The sequence below is a fragment of the Diabrotica undecimpunctata genome, chromosome 1, assembly GCF_040954645.1.
Source record: "Diabrotica undecimpunctata isolate CICGRU chromosome 1, icDiaUnde3, whole genome shotgun sequence".
NCBI classification, from domain to species: domain Eukaryota; kingdom Metazoa; phylum Arthropoda; class Insecta; order Coleoptera; family Chrysomelidae; genus Diabrotica; species Diabrotica undecimpunctata.
Genome location: NC_092803.1, coordinates 140,157,329 through 140,180,980, shown reverse-complemented (window position 1 = coordinate 140,180,980; position 23,652 = coordinate 140,157,329). Strand labels below are relative to the sequence as shown.

The following is a 23,652-nucleotide window of genomic DNA, read 5'->3' as shown; positions in this document are numbered from 1 at the left end:
AATCGCCATTGTTGGTTATCAGGGAGCCCAATTATGCAAATCTGTTTACCAGTTCGAAATTCGCCATTTGCTATATGTGCGGTAGATTATTATTTGCTTTGTCTACGATCATTATTTTTTTCCGGTGTTGATCTGAAGTCCGAATTCTTCGCTTATCCGGCTTAGCCGTTCAGTGACGGTAATCGTTTCGACTTCATTCGCTGCTAGTATAAGTGTGTCATCTGCGTATCTCAGGTTGCTGATGTGTCTGCCTTCTATAATGATTCCTCTATCCCGTTCGTCTAGTACTTTTCTCATTTTATATTTCGAATATGTGTTGTATAATACTGGTGATGGTATGCAGTCCTGTCTAGTTTATTTCTTTGTTTTGAACGCATCTTCATATATTCCATGTACTTTACTTTGGCTGAGTTTTCATCATACAGATTTCTTATTAAGTTAACTAGGTGGTTAGGTACTCCTATAATTTTCATTATATTCCAGAGGATCCCATTTTTCTGAATCGAAAGCCTTTGTGTAATCTACGAAACAGAGCAGCATTTTTATGTTGTGTTCTCTGCTTTTTCTATTATCTGCTTGGTTTTTAGTACGAATCCGCATTGTTCTTGGGCTATCTCTGGAAGTAGAAAGTTCTTTAGCCCTTCATTGATTGTATGTAGCAGAACTTTGCTTGCATGAGAAATAAGGACATAGTTCGATAATTCCTGCATACGGTTAATGATCCTTTTTATGGATAGGGATAAAGGTTGATTTGCACTACTCATAAAACCATTCACCTATGCTCCATATCAAGTTGCACATATCCAGTATCGCCACTATGCCAATCTCGGCCATTGCTTTTAGAGTCTCAGCTGGTATACCATCGATCCCCGGGGATTTTTTCTTTCTTAGTTGGTTGAGAGACTTTTCTGTTTCTGCTCGTAAAATTATTGGTTCTGCCTTATTCGCATGTTTCTTGTGTTCTGAGACTAAATCATCTGCGTCTAGGGCTAACCTAACTGGTATGATATGTATCCGTCTGAAAAATATTCACTGCTGCAGTCTGCGTAATGTATGCTACGTTCGATATCCTATATAACGTTGGATAATTTTACAATTATATTTATTATTATATAATATATTATTATACAATTTTACAATTAGTGTTAGCAAATTCGAATAAAACCACTCATTTTTGAAAGCTGTGCGATAGAAAATAGCGTTTTTAATTCTTCTTCTTCTTCAAGTGCCCTGTCCGTTGCGAACGTTGGCTATTAACATGGCAATTCTGATCTTATTTGCGGCGCTTCTGAATAGTTCGACCGATGTGAGCCCGAACCACTTCCTCAGATTTTGGAGCCACGAGTGTCTTCTCCTGCCTGGCCCTCGCTTACTGTCTATTTTTCCCTGGACAATCAATTGCAGTAGACGGTACTTATCGTGTCTCAATATGTGGCCTAGATATTCAAGCTTTCTTTGTTTAATTGTATTCACGATTTCTTTCTCCTTTCCGATTCTTTGGATTACCTCTATGTTGGTGACATGTTCGGTCCAGGATATACGAAGAATGCGTCGGTACACCCACATTTCTAATGCTTCTAGTTTTCTCGTGAGCGTCTCCGTCAGCGTCCAGGCCTCCACACCATACAGTAAGATCGGAAAAATGTAGCATTTAACTAGACGTAGTTTTAGGGGAAGAGACAAATCCCTGCTTATGAGGAGCTTTTTCATATTGCTAAATGCTGCTCTAGCTCGTTCTATTCTCGCCTTAATTTCTGTGGCCTGTTCCCATTTTGCATTTACGTTGGTGCAAAGGTACACATAAGATTCTACATGGTCAATTAGTATGTTACTTACCCGTAACTGTCGAGCAGGCTGTTGCTTCCTGCTTTTTGTAAATTCAAGAAACACACAACTAAATTGCTGGGAGTAAAATACAAATGAAGGAGTGAATCAAATTGTTTTCCTGCAAGTGAGACCTACTCTTAAATACGTATTTCAGGACACCAATTATTATTAAACTAATAATTGTTGTTCTCTTGTTAGCCTAATTAATTGGAACATCCATTGATATCCAAATTTAGTAATGAATCTTATGCATTGTCGGATCAAGCTTTTAAAAACTGCCATAGTCATCAAATTTAGTGAAAAACTGTTTTGAAAAAAAGTTTCAATTTTTAATTTCAGAAAAAATTCACTAATTTTTATATCATTATTCTCATTTCAAACCCTTGTTATTTCCACAATTATACCTTTATTTACAGATTAAATAAAGCAGCGATAATAGAAAATTAACTACATAAATGAACGTGGTAAATCATTGTTTGTTAAAATTATATTTTGAAACGCAGTACGTGGATCAATAATTTATGCGATACGGTGTATTCTTTTATATTTATTCATGATTATAGATATTGTCACAAAACATTTTACTTTATTAAACTTTCTGTAGGCGTTTCTACAACTATTTACCAATTGTCTGATTCATTTCCAAGTGAGAAAATGATGTAAAGTGAAGAAAACTTTATCTAATTGGTCCAGTTGATCTTATTAGCTGCTGTTTTGAAGCAATAATTATAGCTACCCTTATTTATCATTTCTTATCACTTAAGCAAATTACGCTGCTTTTCTAGATTTTACTGAAGTCTAGATTTGTGATTCTCTTTCAATTTCGAATGATTTCAACTGGTTATTCTTATAATGACGCATTTTTTTTATTAATTTTATTTATTTTCCATGTATACCAAAGTCTTCCAGTATTTTAAGCATCTCTGATCTTTTTTTACTATCGTATGCTTTCTTAAATTCAATCGCATTATTTTCTACTCCTTGCCTGTATGATTTTTTTCTACTTAACGAAATAAACCAAGTGATTAAACCAATTTAAAAAGAATGAAAGGTAAATCAGTTGAACCAGGTGATATTCTGAAGAATTTTGGACAGATTTGTTTAATATAGTTGTGGAAATGGGATAAATTCCAGTCTAATGGATACGTATATTGGTACCTGTTTACCCAAATGTAAACTGGTATTAACAAATGGGTCCTAAACATTCGAAAGTTCTTATATATGAACCTTCGACGAAGAGATTCAAAGATTTACTAGATATGAATAGAATTAGGAATGATGTGACAATTATTGTAGGTTTCCTGACACTGTCGTCTCAAGTGACATGAATAAAATCGGACTGCACAAGTTGCACATGAATGAAGAAGCTGCTAGACGTGAGAACCTGGAGAACATCAGTGCAGGACCGGCAAGGTTGAAGGCATAGTTTGGAAGAGACCAAGGCTCGATTTGGGCTCTAACACCATTGAAGAGAGAGAGAGAGAGAGAGAGAGAGAGAGAGATTAGGAAAGCTGACCCCGCATACGTATAAAGGGAAAGAGATAGTGCCAACAAATAGATTTTCTTTTTCATTATTTCTTTCTCTCTCTCTCTCACTCTCTCTCTCTCTCTCTATTTATATTTTGTACTTATTATTTTCATAATTCCAGTTCTGATTTTTTTTATTTGTTCGATTTCTTTTTTTCTATTCTTTATTTTATTTTGGGATTTTCCCCTTCCATAGTTCGGAGAAATTACCCTTATCAACCCTGGCTTTCCGTATTTTTTGGGCATGCTACAAATTCATTAAAAAAACGTTGACCTAACTTGTTTTAGTCATATTCTTTCGATGTTCAAAAGATTTCTTTATTGTTCTGTTAGATTGTAGATGTCAAATTACTACTCCCGGGCTTCCCCTAAAATTCCCCCACGAGTGTCCTATCGACAAAAATCATAATGCGTTTTAAAGGCGAAGTGCGAAGCTTTCGGGTGCAATTTTTGCATTTTGCCACATATGAATTCGGTTTCTATAAAGCTGTTACTTAAATAAACGGTGCGCGATTTTTGTAATTTTTTACGATTCTCCTGAGATCAATAAAATTTATTAGTTCTATCGATCATTCGCTGTGGAATTTCTATTATTAGAGCTTAATCTTCAAAACCTAAAACATGAAATTTCGATTTTGAGTTTTGGCATCAAATATATGGCATTTGAAGTATGTCTAAAATATGCTGAATTTAAACTTTCACATTAAGTACATGTAAAAATGATCTCATGTGACAGGAAATGCTTCTACGCATTCCACGCAAGATTGAATTAGATGGAATTTGTAGCAGAAGTTGTGTAGGTTCGAAAAACGTACTTATGCAATCGAAAAAGGCAGTTTTATACGTTTTAGATCGTTTGTAATGTCAATGTTTAAATTCAACGATTTCTGGGCGTATTTCAAATACCTCATATTTGTTGCCAAAACTCAAAATCGAAATTTCATGCTATAGGTTTTCAAGATTAGGCTCCAAAAATGGAAATTCCATTAGTGGCCGGTCAATGGAAGTGATAAATCTTATATTCATATAATATTCATCTTTAACAGCTTTATAGAAACTGAACTTTTCTACTAAAAATTTAGATTTTAGGATAAGACAACCAGCTTTTTAGTCATCATATAACGGGGGTCCTACGGCGATTGCCGCTTCCCGCATTTCAGCCTCCATCTTTTTCTATCTCTCCAATCTCCCTCTTCTAAGCCCCTAGATTGCATTGTTTTTGTAATTTCTCTTCTCCAGGAATTTGGTGGTCTTCCCCTTTTCCTTCTTTCTGGCGGAACATACATTAAGGCTTTCTTTGGCCACCGCTCCTCCTCCATTCTCATCACGTGACCATACCATTGTAATTGCCTTCCTTGTATTCTATCTGAAAGAGTATCTCTAATTCCTGTACGGTTTCGTATTTCCTCATTCCTGATTCTTTCCATTCTCGATACTCGACATGACCTTCTAAGATAATCCATTTCCACAACGTCTACTTTATCTCGTTCATTCTTTGTCATTGTCCAACATTCGGCACCATATGTGGTAATTGGTTCTTGGTAATTGGCTTTTTAGTACTAGCTTTTTAGTAATTTTTATAAACTTGAATTTAAGATTGACATTATTTGCATATTAGAAAAGAAAAACCTCATTCAAAGTTCTTATTATATAACCTTTGGTGTTTAGTGTTTAATTTTTATAATATCTTAAATCACTACTAATAGTATCTTCGATTTGTTTCAGTTCGTTGGGGGACCCGTGGGCCACCATGGCGCGTACACATTTTACAAGGCGTTCAAATACAACAAAAACGGTGTGTGGAGAATAGTGACATTAAGTGAATTCTTTTTTGTGAAAATGTGGCGGGACAGTGACTTGTTGTGTATAGGAGAGTTACAGTTATTATGGACTGACAAAAACAGTGAACAAGTGCTATCGAGCTTGAGGTTATATTTTCTACCAGAAAATACACCAGAGGGACGACTTGATCATGGAGAGGTGAGTTAATTTGATTCAATTTTCTTTTTTTAAACTTTTACAAATCTAAATACACTATTGAAACGAAAAATGTTCTGATGGGTCATGGACAACAAGCGCATGACGAATTATTTTGTTTTCCTTTGTTGGTACTTGATACTTCTTATACTTAATATAATAGTATTTTAATAATATAATAGTTACAGCGATGTAAATGTTTTTCTTCCTAGTATCGGCTTTTTTAAAAAGTTTTTTCAAACAATTTTGACATTAACCGTAGCAGTAATATTGGTCGTCAGGATGATTATAGTTGATTAAGAGGTTTTCCTCTTAATCAGTAGCATAGTTTTGCTATCATAATATATAGGTGAAATTTCACGGTTTAACTGAATCACTTTAATTGAATGGAGCAGAAATAAAAACAACGCTATTTACACAGTATCTGGAAAGTGAACTGTTCAACACATATTCTTCGAAAGAAGTCGTCGAATAAAGTCGTGCGTTTAGGAGTTAGATTATTATGTAATCATTTAATAAAAGAATTATCGAAAAAGAAACTAAGGAGACATCGTCGTTAGTGGGTTCAATCATGGGTATTAAGAATACAAGCTTCAAACCGTCTATTAAGAAAATTGGAAGAAGAGGATCCAGATGCATCCTTGAATCATCTTCGGATGAATGAAGCAAAATTTGATGAGCTTTTTACAATGGTTACACCGTTAGTTCAGAAAGAAAATATTATGATGAGGTGAAATTGCAAATCGTCTTATGTCTTATGTTAACAATATCTGAAGGTACTCTCTTATATGGATATACTACCATAGGAGTAACATTTTTTCCGGACGCTGATACAGTAAGTAAAACAGTGAGATTATCTTTTTCTTACGTTTTCGATACACTATAAATATTTTTAACTCCTTCATGTGCCAAAACTTTACCGGTTTTAGGGCACAATGAAATTACTGTTTAATCACCATTAAAAATGCTATTTACATGTCATAAAATTTCACAGTAGCCATTATTTTAAATAATTTGAAAGTTCTTAAAACCAATTGCGTATATCGATATCTGTACCACGATAACCGGTAAATTTATTTGACGTCTTCAAAAATATATTGGGATGTCTGTTCAGAAACGACTTAAACCACTTTTTACCAAGTATACCTTCGGTTAAAGGAGTTTTTCTACTTAATTCCTTTATTAAATTGGTGACTGTGTCGACTCAATTGTTTCGTTACAGGAAATCCAGTCCTTGCAATGTCGATAATCCACCTAACAATGCGATCTTCCTCATATGCAGTGAGAACTGTTGGAGGGCGCATGTTGTGGCCCAATGTAATGTAACTGGCATACTCATTTTAGCTGCTGAAAAAGCTCCTGACTATTGAGCAGTGATATAATTCTTATGCTCCTTTCTATCCGTCATAAATGACTAGCTCTAAAATAACGAAATAAAATTATTTCTTGACACCAGTAATTGACATTTTCTTATCCATTATTGGACACTCATTTAATAATAATACTGGATCCCCTCAACATATACTTGTTCCTGTTTTTAGCAGAAGATAGCATTTTTTTTTCAAATACTTAACGTGAATGCCCTGCTTAAAAGGTTCCTTGATAATATGGATTAATTTGTTGAGTGTCCATCACTGGTACCGTGTCCAAAACTGGTTACAGTACCCTCTAATCGGAAAACCTAGCACCCATACTAGTGTAATACTTACGCTTCGCCAGCCTATCGAGTTTTTCTCGGCATTTCTACATTTCTCTAGGGTTCCTGAGAACCTTCATAGCCGCTTCACTTTCGGTGTAAATATCCTCGCGCTTAAATTAAAAAGCTTTCAAGTTGATTTCATATTCTTAATTTTAAATCTATTTTTCCATCCTGGTTGTTGAATGTTTTTCAGCAATAGTTCTGCTTTCTCATCGAGTTATTCTGAGTATTTCGGTAGAACAGTCAGATTAATTTTGTCTCAAAAGCTCAAAATATTCTAAATACCTCGAAACGTTTACATTTCTATAACGTATAGTAAATTGTGTCATTTTAATCTTATACCAGGCGTCTAAACAAACCTTTGGTTATTCCAATAATTTCTCGAGCGATATTTTTGTAAAGAAATACATATTTATCGTAGTTATTCACTACAATACCGAACATGGAATAATGCGAACCCCTTGTTAATTAAACACCTGGTACCTGACTTTTTACGCCGGATAAATACAGCTGGGGCAAGTTGCCTGCATATGTTATGTTGTTAATGAATAAGTAATGACGAGTGCATCATGGTAATAAAACAGTGCAAAATATATGAGTAATTTCACATTATTAAATTATTTTTGTACATAATCGGAAAAAACGGTGTACAACTTTTATCACTTTTTATCAAAAAATTGGATTTAATAAAAATCATAATTTTCTATTTTAATATTTCTTTATAGTGTGTGCTTATAAGAGATATTCCCGCAGTTTATCTTCAAAGGTACAGGGTCGACGTTGTCTTGATAATGCAGACACATGTATGTTTATTGCATTTTCGTCCATTTCTTACCCATTACTTGATGTTCTCCACCTTGCATGTACGTCGCATATCTGTACTTCTAGCTCTATCCCATAGTGTTTTACCATCAATTGTTTAAAAAGTTTTCATCTCTGCTGTTTCTTTTTCGTCCTGCAAAAAACATTATTTGTGTCTCTCTGTAGCAGGTCGTGTTTCTGCCTCGCAATTATGTTATTACTTATTGGTCTGATAACTGTTTTGTAAATTCTGCATTTTATTTCTTTCAAGTAACTCCGTCACTTGTTCTATTATCGGACCTTCCAGCTCCAATTTATATCTTAGTAAATTTGCTGTTATAACTATGCATTTTGTGTTTTTTTTTTTTTGGAAAATTAACATGTTAAATTTTCTGGTGGTTTTATTAAATTGGTGCAGCATACGTTGTAAATTATCTTCATTTTGTGGGAGTAAGTATTATTTCATCGTCTACATAGCAGATTATTTTAAGTTGTTTTTCTCACATTTTCTCACATCCTTTTTTAATTCTTACTTTTTTTATTTCTTTCATGATAAGGTTAAACAATAGAGGACTCAGTGAATCTCCCTATAACCATAACCAGGAACACGAAACTGCGCCTAGTATGGACGCTTATCTTTCCTATCGCTACCTATGCGTCAGAAACTTGGACCATTAAAAAGTCCGACGACGTATAATGGCCTTTGAAATGTGGATATATCGTAGAATGATACGCATACCCTGGACAGCACATCGTACAAATGTCTCAATATTGAAAGAACTCGACATCAATACTAGGCTTACCACAATCATCAACCAAAATATATTGAGGTACTTTGGGCACATTACCAGACGAATGGAAGGCATGGAGAGGTTGGTGGTTGAAGGCAAGGTAGATGGTAAAAGAATCCGAGGAAGCTCGCCACTCCGATGGTCAGACTAAGTAAAGTGCGCTACCGGTTACTCTCTGTCTGAGGCAGCACATCGCTCCCAGGAGAGAGAAGAATGGATGGCAACCGTTCGTCAAATACCATAACGTCCACACATCCTTACGAAAGATAAAGGATAGAGGAGGAGGAGGAATCTCCCTGTCTTATTCCATTGTTAGCTTCAATTAGGTCAGTTAGTTCTTCTACTTTTACTTTTATTGTGTTGTTTTGGTAGATATTTTCGATCGTTTTTATTATTCCTAGAGGTATCTCTCTTGCGTACAATAAGTGGATAACTTTCTTTAATTTGACTCTGTCAAATACCTTCTTAAAGTCCACGAGATATGCCGGTTTGTTGTATTGTAATGATTTCTCTTGCACTTGCCTCATTATAAATATCGCATTGATGCATGATCTTCCCGACCTAAAACGTTGTTGTTCTTCTGCTGGTGTTAGAGCTCTGCCAGGATCTGCCTAGCTCTATCGTCATGCACTTGCTAAGTATATCTCCCTCGAGAGTTGGCCATCTCTGGACTATGGCTTAGGCAACTTTTCTCCCCGTACCATGCATTAAGGCATGATGGTGTTAACTCGGGATTGGTGAACACGGTGATCGCACAGTATCACAATCTCACAGTATAATGAGCCAATTGTCGTGTATATAAATATATGTATGTGCATCTTTGTTTGTGCATGTGTATGTAATTATGCAGTTCTTACGTGGAACCGTCTCAGTTGAATTGTGGGTATTTATTTGATTGTACCTTATTCACATTTGTCATATTGCCATCCCCCACACAGTCTCAAACTGGCACGCTAAACTACCCATTTACTTAGATTACAGTCTACTCCAGCTATGATTTTTCTCTGTGGCTGTGGATATTTGATCGTAAATACGGTATTATGTTTTCATATCTTTCTTTCGCTTCTGAAAGCTTTCGTTCACTTCCTCTACACAGAAATCGATTAAACCACTCCCAATTTGATACAAACTTTATAAATATTGCTTGGAGTGTGAACAAAATCAGAACAATTGTGATGAATCATTTAATTCATTGTTAACTAACGATCCACAACAGCAAGTCATGGTGTTGCTTTTCGGCTAGTGCACAGATAAGAATATGATTTCACATGCTCTTTGGTACATTAATACGCACTTGAGCATACATTTTAATAAATTTCTCCATACATTTAAAAAACGCCAAAAGACAATTTATTATCTTGCTTAAATAAAACAAATAATTTACATTTTAGTAAATGCAGAACAAGATTTTATTTTATATTAAATAAATAAAAATGAAAATAATGAAAGTGTTATTCTTTTGTAGCCCGTTATGTTTTTCCTAATATATACAGAACTTTGGTGACAATGTCGTCTTTTACAATCGAATCATTATTTTTTATTATGAAGTTGATCATACCGCCAGAACCTTTAAGTACCTATGTTGAGCCAGTTTCTTATTTTTTAGAGACTTTTGTACTGGGTGTTGCCCTTAGAACATGTTTTAGAGCCTCTGATATAACAATTTTTTTTCAGAGGTCGATTTAGATTTACCCCTTCCAAACTAGTGACTAAAATTGTATGGGGGGCTATAAGTGATGAGTTCGTACACGTCCTCGTGTACGAACGGGTGAGACCACCGCCTTACACAAATTACACATTTATAGCGGTAATCTTAAGCGGTGCAGCAGGATCCTTAGGCCTCATATTTTCATTAAAAACGGTCAATACAACGTATTTAATTTTTTTTTTGTGTAAATCAACTTATTTTTTCGTTTTGTACGTTTTATTATATATAAATATTGCCATTAGCGTAAATTAGAAGGCATTAATATTTTTGAAGAGATACCTAAGCACTAACCTCAGCAACAACAAGCACAAGTGTACTGTACTGTTATATAGGGGCCTCACTATCCAACCCAAAAGTTGTCCCATTATGCAACGCTATACACATTTTTGGTTAAGAGCGTAGGCGCAAAATTTCGGGGTAATGCTTTTTAAATGCATTCATTTTTTCGAATCCTGAGAAAACTAATAAATATTTTTGAAAAATTTAAACGCAGAATGAAAGAATATATTATTACTGAGGGCCGAAAGTCCCTGAAAACATCTATAATGTTTATTTTAATAAGTTACAGAGGTGAAAAAAAAAAAAATGGAAAATTTAGTGTTATTTTTAATTTTAAATATCTCGTTCAAAAAAACTTTTTCTTTATTCTAAGGGACTTTCGGCCCTCGGTAATAATGTAATCTTTCATTCTGCGTTTCGATTTTTCAAAAATATTTGTTAGTTTCCTCAGGATTCGAAAAAAATGAATGCATTTAAAAAGCATTGGCCCGAAATTTTGCGCCTACGCTCTTGATAGTATACATATAATGACGAGTAAATATAAAAATCCTACGTTCTTATCGTAGGTCCAAAAGAAAGCAGTCAGTTTTTTAAAAAATGGAAATAAATGGTGTAATTTGACGAAGTGAACAAAATATCGAGTCTAATCCAATTATTTTCAGGTGTAATAATGTGCAGTCTACGTGAAAATTCCTTCATGATCTGACAAATATTTGTAGAACATCCCCTGTATATTCTATAAACTAAAATACACGTAATGTAATTTTAAAATATCGATAATTAATACTACTTATTATCCAGGGTATGCAAATATGTGATTATTTATCCATCGTTATATTTTTATTGATTACAAAAGCATATCAGCTGCGTTTGACCTTTGACACGCTGCAGTATTTGGCTAAAATATTCGTTTACATAAGTACCTCTCTAATTTTTTTACATGGTGAACGTGGTGTTTGCATCATTTTTCAAATTTTTTGTTTTCTTTGACAAAATAGATTATTCAAGCAATAATCATACATAAACAAGTGCATATAATCATTTTAGTCCAGTGCAATTAGATTTCGTTCTTTGAAAAAATTCATGGAAAGCTGATGTTGGACTGGCACATTTCTTTCCTTTGACTGGCAGATTTTAAAATATTTTAAATAAAACGTTTAATAAAAATATAAAACGTACGTTTATTAATAATACAACATGATGCAGTCAGTAAGATCATAAAGGGAGCATAGGTAATACTTAATAATACAACATTAAACATAGTTAATAATAGCGTAATAATACAACACTTACCACTGTCATTCATATCCAAATGATTGTCATGAGCACGCTACAATTTGATACATCATATTCGCTCCGTGCGTGACTGACGCGACACCTACCGCCTTCATCTGACAGTTTTGGACCTACCAATTTTCAGGTTAAACATATGACATATGTTTGACATTGTTAAATACATGAGAAATTGACAATTATTAATAATTAACTTTTTAATTATATTTTTTCAGTTTATGTACAAAATAAATGTAGTATTAAAAACTGGGTTTCTCAAAATTCATCATAATATTTCTTTTCAACCATAAACGGAAAAGAAATGGAAAAATCTAGTACTGGCAAATCAAGTTTTTCACGTTTATTTCACGTTTTTCACATATATTTAAAAACAGTAATAGTAAAAGTTATGATATAAAAGCTAAAGTCATCAGGCACTTTGCAGTTAGCTTGAAGCCTTATAAAATATCATTTAAGGTAAATTATTTAAATTTTTCCTATTTCAATTGCATAAAAATGAAGTTATGTGATATTCACTTTTTCATATTAATAGCACCGGATCCATCTTTTTCTTTTCTCTAATTTATATGTAATCTTTGGGAACCTATAAAAACTATACTTACTATTTTTGCTATTATTAGCACAATTAAATACGCAATATGTATTTGCACACATTTTTGATAAAATTTTTGCGTAAAAAGGTAGGTCCAATTGTGTCATATTTCGCCGCTACGCACGCTGGCATCGTTTCAAAGTACCCCTACCATGGTCACGCACGGAGCAAATATAGAAGAAATAATAAATCTTTAGCTAATGTTATGCCTTTGTTCATTCACATCGGTAAACAACTACCGAGCATAAGCTAACATACAAAAAATATAAAATCTATATTAATAAAAATGAAGCCGACATGTTTGTACGGGCATAACTTTAGGACGACTGCACTAAATTAGATAATTATTTTTTGTTATGTTTGTTATTATCAGGGGAAGGTTTTTGTAAAAGATAATTTTCAAAAAAATGTACGAAAATAACTAAAAACAGTTTTTCTGTCATTTTAAATCGCAATATAACTAATAGATGGCGCCATACTATGACTAACAAAAGAAGCTATGCTTAACAAAATAAATGTCAGTATTGATAGATTCTCATGACATGGCTGTAAGTATTTAGTATTGCGGCTCCAAATAAAAACGATGAAGTTTCAACGTATCAGATGGGAAGATATGTCAATAAGGCGGTTTGGAGAATGTGTTGGCTGAACGGCCAACGACAACGTTGAAATGTTAACTTTTCTTAAAAGGAGACCTGACAACATATTAGGTAGCTAGGTTAGGTAGATTTTTAGTTCAGCGATAAATCAAATAAAATACATTGAAATAGAATAAAATGGAGTAAATAAAATAAAAAAAATAAAATAATGAGAATAAAATGGAGTAAATTAAAATAAGTTGCCGGGAATCGACAGGAGTGGCGACTTCTTTGTGAGCAGGCCAAGATCCACAACGGAATGTCGAGCCAGTTAATGATGATGAAATTAAAATAAAATAAATTTGAATAAAATAGAATAAAGTATAGTAAAATAGAATCAAATAGAATAAAATAGAGTAAAAGCTAAAAAAAGGGCCATTTTCAAATGGCTCTGCAGGTGATTCGTCAATAATTAGAAGGTTTTTTTGGTCTCATTCTCTTCGTAAGGTTTTAAAGTTTCATGATTTAAAAAAAGTATATTTATTATTAATTGCTTACTTACAAATAATTGATGCAGCATGAAATACCATTTTTAACTTTTACAAAAAAAAAATACACCACCTGAGAGGTTATAAAAAAACACATGGTATTAAAAAAACCGTACGTTTGTACGACCCATAGAACCGGAGATATATTTTTTTAATTCACAGAGCAATTGTTTATAAAGCTGAAATTTGGACAGAAAAAAGAAAACTTGATTGTTTAATAAAAATAGAAAAAAAAAATGAGCAAATCGAAAAAATGCAACAAAAAAGAAAAAAAATGATAAAACTTTTAAGGGGTTGGTTACGGTTTTATAGGGGTGAAAATATGTTAGAACTTATTAATTGTGGTGTGTAACTGTTCTTACTGGCAGTTATGAAGTCCTCCAGGAGTTAATGAATAGATTGCACACCACAAGTGAGTCAGAGATATGGACTTTCACTGAACATTAAGAAAACAAAATGTATGATGATCTCTAAGAAAGAACAGCAAATCTAAAGAATCAATGTGAATGGTCAATCAATAGAAAGAGTAAAAACATACACCTACTTTAGTACGAACGTCAATGAAAATTGGGACCATTCCCTAGAAATAAAATGCAGCAGAGAGAAAGCAAGATCTGCATTCCAAAAAAATGGCTACGCTATTCAAATGCCGTGATTTATCACTACCCATAAAAATCAGGTTACTACGATGTTATATCTTTCCTATACTTTTGCACGGAGTTGAGTCGTGAACTCTCACAGACGCTAACTGCAAGACAATTGAGGCTTTCGAAATGTGGCTTTATCGTCGCTGATTTTATGGATAATGCAAAAAGAAAAAGAGTTGTTAACCACAATAAAACCAGCCATAATCGAATACCTCGGTTACATCATCAGGAACAGCGAAATATACGGGCTGCTGCAATTCATTCTACAAGTAAAAGTAGAAGGAAAACGTGGACCAGGACGAGGAAAAATCTACGTACGTGGTTCAACACAACAACCACAAATCTTTTCAGAACTGTTCTTAGTCAAATTTTACTGGACTACAATAAAAATTTTTCATGTTCCAGCTTAATTATAAATTTGATTTTATTTTAGATCAATACTTAATTTTGAACATCTTATCTTGTTATAAATATTTATTTTATCCGGGTCGCTAAAAGGTCAAAATCAGCTGATATATCGAGGTTTTTTCCTTATTCCTTCTGTAATTATCTAGGTTAATAAAAATTTAGTTATTCTATCTTTTCGAACCAGTTTCTTTTGTCAATTAGGAAACTTATGCAATTAAAGTGTATCATCAATCTTATTCGTTCATTTTTTCCGGTATTTGTTGGACATGACCTTCATTCTTAGTTTTCATCTTTCTGGATTTTATATTTTACTAGATATGTTTGTCTTTACATTCAAAACATATCTACTTCAAATTTATTGTTAGATCTTCTATTTAACATATATTTATGCTTCTTTATTATTTATTTCTTTATACCTTCTAAAACGGAGTTTGGAAGAATGTGAAAATAAACTACCTGAAAGAAACTAATCGGAACCACTAAAAGTAACCTTCACATACCTTACATCGCGTTTGCAGATGATTTAGCAATAATAACAGAAGACGAACACACAGCTGTACACAATTGTAAAAAATCGTAAGTTAAGTTGATTTACTGCACATTCAACATGAAAATATAATTACCTAATATTAAAAGTTACTGGTTGAACAATAATTTATGTCAATGAGATCCTAAATCCTTCCCAGCGGGGATGCCCAGGGTGAATTGTTTCGGTATGGTATGCATAAGATTAAAATATTTTTTAAATTTTATAATATAAGCATAAAAATGACTACATAATATTTTGAGTATTAAAATATTCAATTTTCAGTGAAACTTCCGTAAATGAATGATTTTATTGACTATTTTCGTAAAGAGTTACTTTCATTTGTCTCGGATTTCTCGTTTTAGTCTAAACCAAGGCAAACCTAAACCTGTTTAACGCTGTTGTACAGGGTGATCAATTTTTGTGATGTATATATACTTCACTACTCATTACATAAATGCTGCCTTTAATCTGAAATAATTAACTTAGTATTTTTGACACTGTCAACAGATCAGTACTATACCAATCAATGCGTGAGTTTGGTATAAAATAAAACTTATTCAAATAACGCGAATGACAATGTCTAAATTAAAAGCCAGTGTTAGGATACAGGGAGGGAATTCTAGAACTTTTGAGATAAAGGGTGGACTCAGACAACGGGATGCCCTGGCTTGCTTCCTATTTAATATTGCATTGTAAAAGGCAGTCCGAGATACACGAATTATCGCCGTCCGAGAGACTACTACTATTTACAATAGATGGATACACATCTTAGCATACGCTGATGACATTGCCATAATAGGGCGTAGCAAGCGAGATATTGAGCAATATTTCCTAGAATTGGAAACGGCAGCGAAAAAGGTCGGCCTAGACAAAACCAAGTATATGTTGGTTACTAAGGATTCTACAGCAAATGAAAAACGAGAGAAACAGTGTTTGGAAGTCATATCTTTAAACTTATTGACACCTTCACATACCTTAGCTCGCTAATGGCTACTATTAACAACAAGCGAAGAAATTAAAAGACGAATAAACCTTACAAATAGGACATACTATGGACTCCCAAAAATAATTCTTCTCAAAAAACATCCAAAGAACTAAAATTATTATATACGAAACACTGCCGAGCGTACAATATTCCTCAATACCTATATCATCATCATTCTCGCTTCACAACCCTGCGTCCTAGCCTCCTCAAGAATGTCTCTCAAGTCGTCCTTATCCATCGCCTTCCTCCGCCAAGCTGTATTCCCATATTTCTCACGTCTTCATCGATGTTATCAAGGATCCTTGTTCTGGGTCTTTCCCTTCTTCTCTGACCAATGGGTCTATCAAGGAGCGTTTTTATAGCGGGGTCATTTTGTTCCATCCGCATTACATATCCTATCCACCTCAGACGTCCTATCTTAATATGTTTTACAATATCATGTTCCTGGTATATTCTATTAAGTTCGAAGTTCTATCGTCTTTTCCACACTTCATTGTCATTCACTCCTCCATAGATTTTGCCTTAGTACTTTTCTTTCGAAATATCCGAACATGTGTTCATTATTTTTTGTTAAAGTCCAGGTTTCTGAACCATATGTTAGGACTGGGCGTCTTAATGTTTTGTAGAGTTTTATTTTTGTATTTCTCGATATAATTGTGGATTTAAAAAGGAGATTGAGCCCAAAATACCATGTGTTAACTGCTTCGATGACGTCTTTTGCGATAACAAGTGGTCGTAGGATTTGTGCTTGCGTGCTTATTTTCATATACTTCGTTTTGTTGGTGTTTATTCTTAATCCATTTTTGTAGCAAATTCTTTTAATGCTACATATGCCTCTCGTACAGCGTTTTCCGTTCTCCCAACAATATTGATATCAGCATAGGCAAGTTTATTATATATTGAACCAATGGTTGTGATTTGTGACATACGTATTAGTTTTTACAGAGCCAGATTGAACAGTATACAGGAGAGAGGGTCTCCCTGGCGCAGCCTGTTATTTGTTTTAAAAGGTTCAGACAGTTACCCCTGAATTCTTACTCTACATTCAACTTTTTCAAGAGTTAGTTGTGTTAAATTTACCAACCTCAATATATTTGGAGCTATAAACGACCAAGGACATTGGTGCAAAATATGTAATTTCGAATTCTACCAACTCTTTAATGAACCAGACGTGGTAACGTTCATTATCATCGTTATTGAACACAGTGACTTAGATGGCCTGAACCCATAATACGAATGCCAGACAACATGATTGCTAAACATGTTACCACAGGAACACTTGTAGGAAGAAGAATGATAATCATTTTTCTTCATTAATATACATTTTATTTAGCGTATACCTATTCAATACAAGCTGTATTAAAATTTAACATCTAAATTATTTAAATAATTTACCGACGCTGTTATGAAGTTTGTGAAAATCATCTGCGTCCAAATCACATAAATGTAAGTGATGCTGTAAGGTGATCTAGATTCCGTTTGAGCAGAACCAAGGAGGGAGTTCGGCTAGTGAATTTGACAATAGAATATCCGGATCAATTTTAGAATTGGAAAGTTAATCGGTTTTATTAAATTTGGTTGTTAACCACAATAAAAACAGCCAAAATTGAATACCTTTTGGTCACATCACGAGGAACAGCGAAAGATACGGGTTGCAATTAATTCTTCAAGAAAAAGTAGAAGGAAAACGAGGACCAGAAAGGCGAAGAATTTCCTGGCTGAAAAATCTACTTACTTGGTTCAACACAACAACCACAAATCTTTTCAGAGCAGCAATGTGCAAAGTACAGATTGCCATGATGGTCGCCAACATACGAAACGGATAGGCACTACAAGGAGAAGAAGAATGTTAAATCTGGAGAATAGTATTGTAGAGATAAAAAGTTTTTGAAACGGGACAGGAAATAATTTAATTTATATTAGTTAACAGAAGTTATTTCTCATAACTTCTGTTAAGTAGTTTCTATTTAGTAGAGCGAATTTAATTTAGACTGCATAGCTTCAGTTGTCAGGATAGGAATTGATCGATGTTTATGATTGAATGGTTTATACTTAAGTGTAAATAATTTTTTTTAAGGTATTTTATCATTATATTTAAGTGTATTGAATACTTTTGCTTTTTTATTTCCTTCTCATGTTTTGCTTATTAAACACTAAAAAAAGCAAAGGTATTTCTGAACGCACATAAGAACTCTGAGATATAATTTGAACATCTAATTTTCAATTTGGAGTTTGTAATTAAAATCATTAAGATATTAAATATAAAGCTGATTAAATTTATTTGTTATTTGTTTTGCCAATTCTATCGAATTTCATAAAATCAGTAAGTTTATTTAAATTTATAACAGATTTCAAAACAATAATAATTAAAATACGTAGTCGTAATATTATTTGCAACATATATAAACAATTTTTTTAAACTTAATTTTAATGGGTTTTGTAGCATAAATTGGCCATCCTGTATACTGTCAAACAATGCAACACCAGCATGTTGTGTACAAGTTTATTTCGATTCATAGTTTCAATTTCAATCTGATGTGTGGAACAAATCGACTAAGTCATGAAAATTAAACGACGCCTAAACTGGTCAACTGCAATTAACCGATTCCGAAATAGTTCCGGTAAGAATCGAAGTGAAGCTCACGCTCCAGCCGGTTTTTGTAGTTCAGGTATATTCTCTCTTTGTCGATTTGTCTTCGTCTACCTTATTTATTATCTTATAAGAATTACCTGCAAGTGTATTTTTCAACTGCCAAGTCATTGTTATTCGAAAGCACTTCAAATGGTTTATTAAGCGCTTATACAAAATGATGCTTTTAGGAAAAAAAACTTTTTATAACATTTTTCAAAAAAGGTTATGCTTATATTTCACAAATTTGGACTGCTTTGTATTAGAAGTTTTGACTTCAACGGTCCGTTGAGGTCAAAATCTATTCTAACATTTGAAGCACAGTCGAAGAAAACCAAAAAATACGGTTTTAACTGATAATGTATTTTATATTCATTTGGTGAAATATACAATATTATTAGTGCAAAATAGAGAAAAACTACAAATTTTATTGTTTTTAAATTGTAGTAGTATTACTATAACTATTTCTGATAAAATAATAACAATAACACTTAAAATTATTTCTAATCAAAAAGTGAAATCATATTACCTTACATTGTAATCAAGAATTAGATACATACTCATAATCATTGTCATCGGTATCTTCATTTGGATTGTAAATGATGACTGGGTTAATTGCTTCGATGCGATTTTCACGCAAAGCAATTCCGCACGCTTTTTTTCCAAATTGCAAATGCTTCTTTAGTCCAGTCGTCAGAGAGTTGACCCCTAAAAATCATCAGGAATCTATACACCGTAGAAAAAAATGTTTCATATAAAAAATGAAGCTGATATAATTTTATATAAAAATGTTTATAAGTATTTTTTGTGTAGAGTGAACCGTTCTCTTAGAAACAACGCCTAAAGCAACCGTCGATTTTGCATGTCAGTTACGCGCGCGAAATCAATGTTCAATAAAATTTGTATCAACTGGACGGTAAAAATTCGATATTCGACTTTAAGAGAACGGTTCATTTTACACAAAAAATGCTTATAAACATTTTTGTTTAAAATGATCTCAGCTACATTTTTTATTTGAAACGTTTTTTTCTACGGTGTACAGATTTTTAATAAATCGATTTTTTGCGTTTTTACCCCCCTGCGAGAGGGGGTTTTAGGAGGAAGCCCGGGGGTAAAAGTGATTAACTTTTTTGGGTTTCCAAAATTAATATGCTTGGCAAAATTCAGCTTGTTCGTATGATTTTTAGAGATTCAGTAGCATTTTCGTCTCTGGCGACTGGAGTACTTGCAATTTTTTCAAACTTGCTGCGTCACTGTAACTGGATGCTCTTCCACCTATTGTTAGAGGACTCAAATTTTAAAACAATGAAAGTTCTTATACCTGACACAAGAAACAGTTTCAGAACCTCATGAAATTTCTTTGGTAAGACAACAGTAATAGTTAGAAGCTATTTTAAAATCCCAATCTATGAACAAAGATTGTTAGGATCAAAACAACCCAAGAAAAGTCAAACCCTTTGCCACCACATTATCTTCAACAATGATTTTTGACGAATTTAAGGATTCATCAAAGTTATACTTACGATGGAAGAACCAAATTAGCTAGCCGAATTTTAAATTACAATTCACAAGCACCTTCGTGCCATGCTAGAATAAATTAACCACGAAAATAGAGCATTTTTCACCTCTATTTTAGATATTTAGTCAAATATTATTCCTGTGGACTTAGATCATTTCCATTTTTTCTTCATTTATTGAGTATTACTAAGTTTGTTTAGTATATTAACACCGAAAATTTGTTATACGTTATTTAGGTACTTGTTAATGAAGCGGAATTTCCATAAACAATTAAATATTTGTTTTATTTTTTTGGTTAATAAAGTTTTTTTTTATTTCTGGCAATTGTTAATTTTGGTACTTAGATCACTTAGCTCGGCCACTCTTCAAATAGTTTTTAATTTCACTTTTTTTTGTATTATTTTTGATAAATTGATCTAGGACAGGGACATTTTGTAGATACATGGCGATGGTGCTATTATTACCAAGTTTAAGGCACCTTGCTTGCAGTAATCATCAGTAATACGGTCATGTTTACCTCTAAACACTTTAACTAGATTATCTTTTTTTTTTTCGTCTTTTATGAAACTGATTATGGTCAAAATGTTCGAAACATAAATCGGTCCTAGAAGATGGGCAGAACCGCCTTCCAGCCTCGGTTATGTAGGATTCCTTCACGATGGTGGCCACGATGATGGCCACGATGATCCGAGACCGCATACAGGGGTTGTTCGGACATCATCGCATGAATGTCAGAAACGTACTTGCTAAAAAAAAACACCTTTCTAAACCATTATTTACCGGCCGAACCGCCCTAATTGGGACGCAACGTCGGCACTCAACCGATCTCTTATTCACGCACAATTCTAACGCATTCTCACACTTTCTCACTACCACTGAATGGTTCTCTCACTCTGTTCCTCCCTGTTCATGTTCAATTTCGTCCCTTGTCATTCTGCCTTATTAGGGCACCTTGCCTCCTTTCGGTTTGCCTTTCTTCGTCTTACTCTTTTTTCACATATCTCTGAACTGCTCTCCACCGATCTGATGACGTAAGCATCTCCTCCACCAGTTCCGTGACTGATTGCAGCCTATTTCCTAGCTCTTTCTCAAGCAGGCTCCTCTCGGCTATCCATCTGTCGCATACCAATAGAGTGTGTGGGATAGTGTCCGATATTTCATAGTACAAGCATTGGTCATTGTCTGCCTTTCCAAATCTGTACTCCGGACCCCGTAGTTCATCCATCTTTTCAAATTAGGAACTATTCGTGCACTGCGCCACCCTTCTATTCCTCTGCGTCCTATTCCTCTTGCCACACCATAATGGATCTCTCCCTTTCTTTCTTTTTTAAACGTTCTATTGCTATGTCTTCATTTCTTTTCTCGTATACCCTTTCCTTCACTAGTACGTGATCGGAATACGCCCGGTAATAACTCCCAGCGCATCGGCAGAGACTGTTCTGTATGCACATGACACCCTCAACAAATTCTGCCTATCTGCTCTGGGGTGAGCTGCCTTCTGTATGCCTTTGTTAAAATTGCAGTACCTTAGACAGGTGCCCCGCGTAGAGGACAACAGAATGAAGAGCCCTCCTCTTCTCAGTTTTTGGCCCTCCGATGTTGGGCATAATTCCCCTCCCCTAACGCGGCGGATCTCACGCATTTCTTTGGAACCACTCTCTTTCCTGAAAAAATAAAATAGATCATCTGAATAACAAAAAGCACGAAATCTTCTTTTGGGGTTTGTTAAATTGTGTCCTTGAGGACACAATTTTACTATTTTTATAGTGGTTGACTGCTGCAATTACATATTTAAATAAATAATAATTGACTGTCATATCCAAAGACGATCGTGATAGGTTTCTTAGTTTACGGACCTCTTAACGTCTTAGTCATTGCAATTTTAATCAAGAATATAAAAAAATACAGTTCAAAATCAGAAAAAAATCTACTGGCAATAAAGATAAACTCAGTATCTACAAAATAACGTTGGAGATTACCATGACATTTAAAAAATATGTAACTTAATAATTTTACTAAGAGAAAACACTGAAAACTTCCAGCAGTTTTCCTTAGAGTTGGAATTTTAAGTTTACGGCTGTCACACCAGGCAACGCATATTCTTTCTTTTGTCATAAAATGCAAAGCACGGTTCAGTGGATTTAACTTTGTACATAGCGGATAAAGTTTAGTGAATAACAATCAAAAGTTTTTAATGTTTTTTACGTAATCGCTAGATATAATCCAATTGTTGATAATTTTAAAAATATTCATGACAATGAGTAAAAGTTTGTATTAATATATATGTTATAGTCAAACCTCGAAACTCCGGCGCTCCTAGGTTTGACTAGTCAATCCTCAGGTCTGATTTACGCTTTTAGTCAAATCCCGAAATAAATTCCATTTTCGACCTTTGACCAAAGAATTTCCGTCTAACACGTAGAAACTTTATTTTATGAAATCATGGTTTGACCAGTCAAACAACGATCGCCTATTAAAAATTTGTTAGATTAGGTTTAATAAAACGTCATTTTTTAATTTTAATATTTAATGTTTTTATATTGTAATTAAAATAAAAAATTAGTCTTTATTCTGACATGGTGAGGCATCATGAGATTTTGAATTGCAGAATACGTTACACCTTTTACATTTACATAATTTTGAAAAGCCTTTTTTATTGCATTAGCATATTATAAAACCTTGTCCCTAAAATTTAGAGTCTTGTGCACTGACTTCTCTTAGAGACAGCTGAACGTAGAGCAGATCTTCAAAATTAAGAAAATTCTCTTTGCATTATTTTATTTGGTTCTTCGAAAAAAGTGTATTCCGTGTTTCGTTCTTACTCTGTATAAACCGTCAACTGTTTTATCGTGTTATCTGTCGTACCTAAAATATTTCGAGCATATCCTTTGGCTGTATCAAAGCTGGTAATAGGTATGGATACAGTTTTTCCAATCGCAATTGGCAGAAATTTTTGTTCCGTTAATTGTTTCATAACATTAGCCTGAGCCTGAAGACCTTCAATCGCCTTTTCTTTATTTTTTTTTATATTTGGGATATTCTGTTTGGGATTTATATTGTCAATGCCAACATGACTCACAGTGACTTTCGAAAAATTAATGACCTCGTATAGTGTAGTGGAATTACTTGAGAAAGGCGCATTGAAGTCGAAACACTGTCATTAGTTTAATAACAAATTTTGTGAACAATCAAAACAACAGTTTTGTGTTCTTATCTAAACAATTTTCTTTGACTATTCATATCTAAGTTATGTACTTACTCATTTGTTCAGTTAGTCATTTATAGATTTTTACTAATCCATAATATTCTACAGCCA

At 33.7% G+C, this 23,652-nt stretch overlaps 1 protein-coding gene across 1 annotated transcript in view; it reads left to right on the top strand.

The window, feature by feature from the left end:
• The window catches only part of LOC140432291 (uncharacterized), a 217,198-nt gene that overhangs the window by 23,139 nt on the left and 170,407 nt on the right, over nt 1-23,652 (top strand). The window contains exon 2 of the mRNA XM_072520113.1: nt 5,080-5,334. Within this exon, the coding sequence (XP_072376214.1) occupies nt 5,080-5,334 (255 nt within the window). The remainder of the gene's footprint in view (nt 1-5,079; nt 5,335-23,652) is intronic.